This window comes from Aegilops tauschii, chromosome 2, assembly GCF_002575655.3.
Source record: "Aegilops tauschii subsp. strangulata cultivar AL8/78 chromosome 2, Aet v6.0, whole genome shotgun sequence".
Taxonomy (NCBI): domain Eukaryota; kingdom Viridiplantae; phylum Streptophyta; class Magnoliopsida; order Poales; family Poaceae; genus Aegilops; species Aegilops tauschii.
In genome coordinates this window covers 480,458,979-480,469,536 of record NC_053036.3, presented here as the reverse complement: position 1 = coordinate 480,469,536, position 10,558 = coordinate 480,458,979, and the positions used below count along the sequence as shown (strand labels likewise).

Here is a 10,558-nt window from a genome sequence, read left to right as displayed (position 1 = left end):
AGGGAACTCGTCCGAGCTGCGATGGATCCGAACTCCTCCTGAGGTACGCACGTTTGAGTAAATTTAGTACTACTGCCTACTGCCACTCTTTTCAGTTAATGTTTGTTAGTGAAATTTTGAAACTATTAGCCCGATATTTTCCAGTCTTATGTGCAGCATTTGAAGCGAATCCAGATAAAATGCCTTGCTGCAACTCCTGCCCCACTATTCATTATACACACACTAGGGAAAATCAAATCGAAAAAGATTCACAATTACCTTAAATTGCAAATGAGCAAAGAACAATACATTTGCCGTTCATCTCTTTGTGCATAGTTTTATATCTAGTTATATCAACTAGACTGGCATATTTTTCTGAATAAATGGGCAAATGCAAATTTCATACATGTCTGGCATCAGTCTGAATCTTTGATTGACAACAGTAACGAACATTCTACGATAATGTTGCGATGAAAGCATCCACCTTGGCGTTCACTCCTCTTGACAGGAACTTCATGCAGATTGGAGGTTTCACCTTGGCAAGAGCAAGCATTGACTGGGGCAAAACCCACAACCCATCACCACAAATCAAGCCGGAAGCAACTGCAGGTGCATATGTGTCTGATTTCACTTTGTCCAGCCTTTGCCAGACAAAAAGGATCACTGTCCCGATGAACATATCGATGCCGAAATATGGTCCCAGGTAGAATGGTATCGCCATCGCCATTGGGATTGGCATAAATCTCGATACCTTCTTGGGAACAAGATCTCTTATCAAGTTGACAGCGATTGCTCCAACAAAGAATATGTAGCAAAGAGTGATGCAGTTTTTGGGCAGCGATGAGAAGCCATCGACACCTAGTATTGCCATGCTGCGGAAGATGGCAGCATTTGGTGCAGGGTACTCACTTCCACTGACCCCAACGTCTTCAAAGGCCTTGTAAAAAAGCCAGAAAACACAGGGAGCAATGACGCAACCCATTGCAGTGCCTATGATTTGGCTGATGAACATTGACCTTGGTGACGCTAGTGTCAGGTATCCTGTTTTAAAGTCCTGCATCAGATCACAAGCAGTAGAAACAATGCTCATCATCACACCACAGGCAGCCAGACCGGCAAGAACACCTCCATTTGAAGCACCTGTCCATGCACCGAAAGCAAAGATTGCAAGCTTCCCATAAGTTGTAACAAGAGACCAATCAGTGAGGCCAGCTCCATAGGCATTGCAGAATGCAAGTACCGGTGCTACCATATAGGCTACCAATATTTGGTACCACTTCAGCTGAGGGAATATCTGCGGGACTGTGCCAATAGATACAGCGGCAACAGCAACGTAACCTCCATATGCAATGTACCAGGGGATTTGATCCTTTTGAAATAGTTCTTTGCGCCGCTGCTCATCATATGAGATAGCTGCAGTACTGTTACTTATTTCATCATCAGAGACAGGAAATGGACTAGCGCTGCCCGTCTTGAGTCGAGATCTTAATGAGTAGACCGTCAGAATGAGCATCTTGAGAAAGTGATAGAGGCCATCGCCAAGAATCACGGCAATGGCTATGAAGACCTGTCATACCCATCGGAATTTAGTAGGGGGGGGGGGGAAGGATAACTCGAGATTCAAGGAAGACTGACTCTTACCCGGTAACCTTGCATTCCACGGAGACTACTCTCAGGGAGATCGGCAGAGAACCAACTGCCTCTTTTATTGGCTATAAGAGGCCACATTATTCCCCACGAGAGGATGCCTCCCAATAGAATAGATACGTTGACAATATGTGGGCAAATCATTCCAACTCCGACATAGGTAGAAGAGAAGTCAAAGTAAAACCTTGCAAAAAATAAGTTCGATCAAGGTGAATGTTGGAATGGGTGTGCTTTGCAAATTTGAAGGAATCTTCAAAGTCAAGAGTCGAATGGAGAGATTTGATTGGAGGCGTCCTTTGCAGGGTGCAATCTTTACCTGTTGTTGAAAGCTTGCAGACCTAATGATGGGAATTTCTGGAATCCACATTCATCAGTGGCTGTGTAGAACCACTGAAAGAAACCCCATAAGAAGCTGAGAACCAAGAATTTACCCAGTTTCTTCACTTGCTTCCTGTAAAACGACGCAAACCAAATCAAAACTGGTAAACTCATTGTGCGGGCATCTGACTAGCACAGAAATGGAAATGGTTGCAGTATTTACTCTGCAATCTTGGCACCATGGGGTGTGTGAAAGCCGTTTATGAGATAGGCAGTTGCAGTGCCACTTGGATAGGTCAGCTTGTAGTCAATGATCATAATCTGAAGTGCAGTGCTAAGTTAGTTAAACAGGCATCTGACACGCAGGTTCTGAAAATATTGGAGCATTTTTTTTCTTGAATACCGAAAATGTTGGAACATAAAATCCTTTTACCTTTCTCAATGGCACAAGACCGAAGAGCCCAATGAAGCTGACCAGGAAGAGGAAGCCAATTATCCATCCTAGATGCGGATTCTTGATATTTTGAGGGTTATTTGCCTCTGTTGTCTGCGAAGCGATTCTGCCGCTCATGGCCAATAGGTAATTACCAAAGCCCCCTGAAATAATTTTTTAGTTAATCGTGAAGTAAGGATACCCAGCTCGTGCTTTAGTAAGTTTTTACTCTTTCCTGGTATCATTCACGAATAGCTATGTTCCAGAGAATTTTGGCAAATACTTAAAAAAGGCGTCTAGGTGCAGCTGTCATGTATTCGAGAGAATTTTCGCAAATACTTAAAAAAGGCGTCTAGGTGCATTTGTCATGTATTCACCTAGAATATTTAGCAAGATTTTAAATTTGCCTCTACGAGTCTAGGTGCAGAGTTTACAATCGATCAAGTTGTATGTGCGAGCATGCCAGTAATTATTCGCAAAAAAAAGAGAGCATGCAAGTGATTAAAAACCGAATCGATATTAAACCAGCGAATGACAAGAGTTACCGCTGTAGGGGATGCCGTAGGCGGCGACGACGCAGGTCTGGATGACGGTGTTCTCCTGGCGCGTGAAGGGCTGCTTGAGGAGCCCCATCCTCTCGATGGCCGACGTCCAGAGGCGGACGAAGAAGAAGCCGAGGAGGCCGGCGGAGACGTTGAGGGAGGGGATGACGCCGATGGTGAGGTTGAGCTTCATCACGATGATGTTGAACATGACGGCCAGGAAGAAGCTCGCCACGAAGGCGCGCACCGTGAGCTGCTCACGCCACGACGGCACGCGCTGGTCCGCGAACACGCGCTCCAGGGACGTCGGCTGGTCACCCTGAGCGACGTCGCGCTGGCGCCACTCTCCCCAGTCGCCGGGCGGCGACACGCGGTCGCCCGGCCTGGTCCGCCGCCGGATCTCGCTCGCCTCCACCATCTCCACGTCAACCACGGACGAGTCCGAGCCGGTGGTGCGCGGCACAGCGGTGGCCATGTCGCCGGTGGCTGCGACGGGCGGAGCAAGAGCGCGCACCACGGACGCTACCCTTCTGCTCTCAACAAGGTGGCCGGGCGGAGGTGCATGCCAGAGCCCGGGGTCGTTGGGTTATATGCAGGGGTGCTTCCACTTCGACGACAAGAACGGTGGGTCGGGAGGGCTCGGGGCAACGATGGACCGCGTGACGGCTGGTGGTTTGACTGTGCCAGTCCTGTAGGCGTTGGCATCCAGTGTATAGCTCTCACAATGGACATGCTATGACGTCCTACTCCGTAAAGGCGCTATTAGTATCGTTTTGACGGTTTGCATGCAAAGGCGCTATACCGGGGGTAAAATGGGAAGAATCGGGCGTTTCATCCTAATACGCCCGCTAATTCCAGGCAAAATATGGAAAGATATGTAATGGATTAATGGTAATTAATACAGCCCATATTATTCCAGTCTGGAAAATATCGTGAAAATTGATTTATTTATATTTTTACCTTTATTTAGAAGCATACACTCGCACGTCTCTAATTAGAGATCGGATTTGCAGAGCTTCAAGATAGATAGAAGTCACCGCATACATCTCGAAATTGACAAGAACGTCGTCTCGCACCAATTTTTTTTCTTCCTTATTGAAAGTACATCTAGCCCCTTAAGTGTGCTTTACTGTTGATGATGCGTATGATTGAAGGGAGTAACTTAACCAAGTGATTCTCAGGTGATATTCCCTCAGTCCTGAATTAATTGTCTTATATTTGTCTAGATACACGTATCTAGACACATTTTAGTGTCAGATACATACATATCTAGACAAATGTAAGACAACTAATTTGGGACAGATACTATGTCCCAACTAATGAGAAGGATGAAGGTGAGAACTCACCTCAACCACCCATTCATCTAAACCAGTATGAAAAAGGACGTGTGTTTTCTCACTGGATGCCCCGGAGCTCCAGACTCCAGTCACTCAGACCTCTCGGGTCCAATTGGCATCTCCTCTAAATACCTCGGGTCTCTGAGGCCCTGACCCCTTGATCTTCAGGGGCAGTTGGCATCTCCCCTTGACACCCCGTGTCTCTGTGCATATGACCCCTGGATCTCCGGGGTACTCAATGCCACCTTTTCTGGGTGGGCCGAATTTCCGGGGTACCAAGTGGATCCACCTCTAGATGGGTTGGATCTCCGAGTATGTGCTACAAGTGAGAATAACGGTTGGATTTGTAGGGAGCTATAGAAGTCACCCTTCTTCTACCTCTACACCTAATCCTCCAAATCCGAATGGCCCCCACCGCCCTTGAAAGAGCTTACCCCCATAGATTTATTCTTTCAACCAAACTCCACCGAACTTTGAGGATTCAGAGAGGAACCCCAGATCTACACTTCCACCAAAGCAATGTGTGCCCCCTGCTTGTGCTATATCAAACTTGTTACTTATTGGAGCTTTGAGGCTCCTACGTCGTAGGAGTCATTTCGGGAAGCTTCATTCGAGAAGAGATCATTAGGGGTGTATGATCAGATAGCTCCCTAGTGAGAGTAGAGACACATTTTTTTAGAATAAAGATGCCAGAGGCATACGACTTTAAATTAATAAAGCCACAACACAACAAAGTGACAAGGTTCCAAACACCACACAAACGACATACGAAGTTCCAGGTTCCGCCTAGGGATATTACAGGCAAAAGCCAACCAGAGTATGCAGGCTCATAATATACCCAAAATAAGCTGCTACCCTAAGCAGCTGCTACCGGAGCTTGAGCGATGCTATTGATGTTGTGTAGTTGTTGCATCGTCTGTCTTCAAACCTTCAGAGTCCTAGCGCTTCCCCAACGGACTCCACCGCTGCAAGGAGATGGCACATTTAAGAATACAGTCAGCCGAATGAGATGGGAACACGCCCTCGATTGTTATTTTGTTACGGATGTGCCAAAGCGACCATAGCAGCATCCCAACGCATGTCCACATAACTCTACTAGCCTGGCCTCTCAGGACCCCAGGCATGAAAGAAGGTTAGCATGAAAGATCACCCCGATGAAGGGTCCCAATCAAGCCCAGCCGCAGCTCATATGACACTCCAAGCAACAGGACGATGGCATCGAAAAAAGGCATGATTTGCGTCCTCCGGAGCGCCACACACCAAGCAGTTGCCACCGAGTACAGATACATGCATGCTAGGGGAAAATGTTCCTCCCAAGCAGGTGACACCAACACTCTATCTATAAGCTTATAGGTAGGGTTCTTCTGGTTATTGCATCAAGTGTACATCATAACAGAAAGCTTAATTTCCATCAGATCACCTTGCTCACTGATAACATTGAACAGAGGACCCATCTATTCAAGCCTCCTGGTTTATTTTTGTCACTGTTCCGTCTAGTCATGTTAAAGTCACCTGCAATGATTATAGGATAGGGAGATTTCTTAATGACATGTACCAGTTCAACTAGGAATTTGGCTTTGCCATCTTGCTGGGCATGACCACTACCACATTCCAAGTGAAATCTAGACTCCATTTTATTTACCAAGAACGTCAAAAGAGTCATTATTTATTCCAATCACTCTAGAGGATGGTGTTTTTATCCTGCCGTTGTCAGCCATATCTCAGGGACAATACATGTAGTTTTGGGTGGCACAAATGGCAGTTAGTATAACTTCAAGTGATCAAATAACAGGCGAATTCAGTGAACTCGTTCATGTATGACACCTGCTAAACTATTTCCAGGAATTGAGTTTCCTCACAACAACAAAAAAATCCAGGAATTGTACAACATTGGGGCTCACAGCTTCATGGTTTTCAACATGGCGCTGATCGGGTGCTGCCTAGCTTTTCTCATTTTTTTCGACAAAGGAAATATATTAATATCACAAAGATACTAATTACACTCAGCTTCTGCACCAACAAAATATCGCAAAGACATACAGGATGCACACAACCTGGCTTTTGCCATGGAGGTTCCGCATGGCGATATATGAATGAGTGTGGCTGTATGACAAGTTACAATAGCTCTGTTGTGTACTACAGTGAACTGCTCAACAACAGCTTGGCCGCCGCGGGTAGGAAGACGCCGCATAATGCATTGATTGTTTATGTTGACAAATATTCCATCATGCCCAAGCTATTCAGGCACTCGGAAGCTCATGGTAAGCTCTGTCAAATCCTGTCTGCCACATAGTGAGTAGATCAATCGGCTTGGTTTATAGCCATATATGAAATTACAAGTGTCAAGTAGTAGTACTACTGAAACTGGTCGGGTGGTGATTTCAGGGCTGGTATGGAACCAAAGGCTTGCTGTGGATACGGTAACGGAGCCTACACTCTTTAACCCATATGGCCATATGTGCAGTGTGGCACCAACAAAATTGTAAACGCTGACACTGCAAGTGTGACGACCCTCACAGACCCACATAACTACGAGAGCTAGAATGGAATCCATGGAACAGAAGCTGCAAATAATATCATAGCAACTGCAGAACTCACATCCACCTTCCGATCTTTCAAAACTTTGGCAGAAGTAGCCTCATCGGGGTCCGATCTCAAGTTTAATCAGATACGGTGTTGCTGACACCAAATTATGTAGCTTGTTAGTGAACACCAAATTATGCATTCTGTCAGTTAACAGCTTGTTAGATAAAATGGTCGGCGCTCAAAAGAATTAAAGAACATACAAACATGGACAAAAATTTGTAATCTCCACAGTAATTCTCAATTGCAAATTTCTGATACGCAAATAAGATAACTCCAGAACAAGAACCATTCACCAAACATAGCATCCAAGCACATAATTTGATTCACGAGATCTCAGAAACAATGATAAAATAGATCACATCCATTGCAATTTTCGAACTGGTAATCAACATCACGGGAACATATCATCGACTACAACCTAATAGTAACTCGAAGCAAAGGTGGATGAAATAAATCTCCTCGAGATCAACAAGGAACCATGGCGGCAGGAAGCATTCGAAGCCTAGGCGCGCTCCCCGTGGATGCGGCGGGCGAGCAGGATGTCCTTGGGCATGATGGTGACGCGCTTGGCGTGGATGGCACAAAGGTTGGTGTCCTCGAACAGCCCGATGAGGTACGCCTTGGCGGCCTCCTGCAACGCCGACACGGCGGAGCTCTGGAAGCACAAGTCAGTCTTGTAGTCCCGATCTCCTGCACCAGCCGCTGGAAGGGGAGTTTGCGGATGAGAAGCTCCGTGCTCTTCTGGTACTTCCAGATCTCGCGCAGCACAATGGTACCCGGGTGGAAAAGGTGGGGCTTCTTCATGCCGCCGGTGACCGGGGCGGACTTGCGCGCCGCCTTGGTCGCCAGCTGCTTCTGCGTTGCGCGTCGTCTGCTTCGTGCGGGCTATTAGAGCAGGGGATCGACGACCTGGGCGGGCGAGCGATGGTTTCTTATTGGGAGATTGGGGCGGCGGCGTGGGTTGTGATGATTTGGGGTAGCGGTGGAGGGTTAAGTAGGGGTGGGGATTTGGAAGATGGCGCGCGGTTTGAAAATTCTGAGCGAAAATTTTTGGGCTTTGGATTTTCGGGCTTTAGACGGATCATGGCGCCAACTCCGCCTATGTTGTCTCAACATAGACGGTCCCAAGCCCAGGTAAAGGAGGAGGGTTGTGATAGGCTTGACGAGCCAACGTACAAACTCAGCCACTCTTATGGAGATGAAACCCAAAAGATTTTCATTGGGGCGTAACCCTCTCAGCGACGCGCCACATCAGAACCCGGGTGTGGTGTCAAATGGGCAAGGGCCGGGCCATCACCCCCCGGTGGCGCGTCGTATCTTGATATGGATACGGTGACAAGTGAGCGAGGATCGGGTCGTCCCATCCTTAGTGGCACGCTACATCGACGCCCGGATGTAGTGGAAAATGAGCATGGGTCTTCGCATTTGACTCGACGAGTGCGAAGGGTAAGGAAGCTAGCCGAGCCTAAGAGGATTCGCTTAGGTAGCTGGAACATAGGGTCTCTTACAGGGAAGCTTCCGGGAGCTAGTTGATGCAGCAGTGAGGAGAGGTGTTGATATCCTTTGTGTCCAAGAAAGCAAATGGAGGGGTCAGAAGGTGAAGGAGGTGGAGGATACCAGCTTCAAGCTGTGGTATACAGGGACGGGGCAACACAGAAATGGCATAGGCATCTTGATCGACAAGAGCCTCAAGTATTGAGTGGTAGACGTCAAGAGACGTGGGGACCAGATTATCCTAGTCAAGGTGGTAACTGGGGACTTAGTTCTCAATGTTATCAGCGCGTAGTACTCGCAAGTAGGCCACAGTGAGAACACCAAGAGGGAGTTCTGGGAAGGCCTGGAGGACATGGTTAGGAGTGTACCGATTGGCGAGAAGCTCTTCATAGGAGGAGACTGTTGGGAAACATAGCATGCAATTTCAAAAAAATGCCTACGCTCACGCAAGATCTATCTAGGAGATGCATAGCAACGGAGGGGAGAGTGTGCCCACGTACCCTCGTAGACCGAAAGCGGAAACGTTTGACAACGCAGTTGATGTAGTCAAACTTTTTCTAGCTCCGATCGATTAAGCACCGAACGTACGGCACCTCCGAGTTCTGCACATGTTCAGATCGATGACGTCCCTCGCCTTCTTAATCCAGCAAGGTGTCGAGGTAGTAGATGAGTTCCGTCAGCATGACGGCATGCTGACGGGGATGGTGAAGTGATTCTTGTAGGGCTTCGCCTAAGCACCGCAAAACTATGACCGGGGGTGTAAACTGTGGAGGGGGGCGCCGCACACGGCTAACGATTGTTGTTGTGTGTTCTAGGCGCCCCCTCCCCATGTATATATAGGTGGGAGGGGGAGGGGAGCAGCAAGGGGGCGCCCCAAGTAGGAGGAATCCTACTTGGGGTCCTCCCCAATTCGGCCTCCCCCCTTCCTTTTTTGTCGGAGAGAAAAGGGAAGGGGGAAGGGAGAAAGGAAGGGGGGCCGAACCCCCTGGTTCCTTCTCCAATTCGGCCTCCTGCCTAAGGGGGGCGCGCACCCCTTGTGGGCTGGTGTGCTCCCCTCTTATGGCCCATATGGCCCATATCTCCCCCCGGGGTTCCGATAACCCTCCCGGTACTCCGATAAATACCCGATACATTCCGGAACACTTCCGATGTCCGAATACCATCATCCTATATATCAATCTTCACCTCTCGACCATTTCAATACTCCTCGTCATGTCCGTGATCTCATCCGGGACACCGAACAACATTCGGTCACCAAATCACAGAACTCATATAATACTAAATCGTCATCGAACATTAAGCGTGTGGACCCTATGGGTTCGAGAACTATGTAGACATGACCGAGACACCTCTCCGGTCAATAGCCAATAGCGTAAACTGGATGCTCATATTGAATCCTACATATTCTACAAAGATCTTTATCGGTCGAACTGTTATGACAACATACATAATTCCCTTTGTCATCGGTATGTTACTTGCCCGAGATTCGATCGTCGGTATCTTCATACCTAGTTCAATCTCGTTACCGGCAAGTCTCTTTATTTCCGTAATACATCATCCCACAACTAACTCATTAGTCACTTTGGTTGCAAGGCTTCTTATGATGTGTATTATCGAGAGGGCCCAGAGATACCTCTCCGATTCTCGGAGTGACAAATCCTAATCTCGATCTATGCCAACCCAACAAACACCTTCGGTGATACCTGTAGAGCATATTTATAATCACCTAGTTACGTTGTGACGTTTGATAGCACACAAGGTATTCCTCCTATATCCGGGAGTTGCATAATCTCATAGTCGAAGAAATATGCATTTGACATGAAGAAAGCAATAGCAATAAGACTGAACGATCAATGTGCTAAGCTAACAAATGGGTCATGTCCATCACATCATTCTCCTAATGATGTGATCCTGTTATCAAATGACAACTCATGTCCATGGTTAGGAAACCTTAACCATCTTTGATCAACGAGCTAGCCAAGTAGGGGCTCACTAGGGCCACAGTGTTTGTCTATGTATTCACTGTTGGAAATATGCCCTAGAGGCAATAATAAATTGGTTATTATTATATTTCCTTGTTCATGATAATCGTTTATTATCCATGCTAGAATTGTATTGATAGGAAACTCAGATACATGTGTGGATACATAGACAACACCATGTCCCTAGTAAGCCTCTAGTTGACTAGCTCGTTGATCAATAGATGGTTACGGTTTCCTGAC

At 47.2% G+C, this 10,558-nt stretch overlaps 1 protein-coding gene and 1 pseudogene across 1 annotated transcript; both read right to left on the bottom strand.

The window, feature by feature from the left end:
• Positions 1 to 232: 232 nt before the first annotated feature.
• On the bottom strand, positions 233 to 3,857 carry LOC109782581 (probable metal-nicotianamine transporter YSL13). The gene is made up of 6 exons (XM_040399467.3): positions 2,923 to 3,857; positions 2,378 to 2,541; positions 2,168 to 2,265; positions 1,943 to 2,077; positions 1,621 to 1,810; positions 233 to 1,546 (listed from the first exon to the last, which is right to left on the bottom strand). Exons 1-6 carry the CDS (start codon positions 3,392 to 3,394, stop codon positions 434 to 436), a joined length of 2,172 nt encoding a protein of 723 aa, XP_040255401.1. The 5' UTR covers positions 3,395 to 3,857; the 3' UTR covers positions 233 to 433.
• Positions 3,858 to 7,172: 3,315 nt separating this feature from the next.
• Positions 7,173 to 8,513, bottom strand: LOC109782583 (histone H3.2-like; annotated as a pseudogene).
• Positions 8,514 to 10,558: the final 2,045 nt, after the last annotated feature.

Excerpts from the sequence above, each read along its gene's own strand:
- LOC109782581 (XM_040399467.3), bottom strand. The coding sequence starts at position 3,394 with ATGGCCACCGCTGTGCCGCGCACCACCGGCTCGGACTCGTCCGTGGTT. Across the intron at positions 2,078-2,167 it reads CATGGTGCCAAGATTGCAGA|GAAGCAAGTGAAGAAACTGG; the intron begins GTAAATACTGCA and ends GTCGTTTTACAG. Across the intron at positions 1,811-1,942 it reads CTGCAAGCTTTCAACAACAG|GTTTTACTTTGACTTCTCTT; the intron begins GTAAAGATTGCA and ends ATTTTTTGCAAG.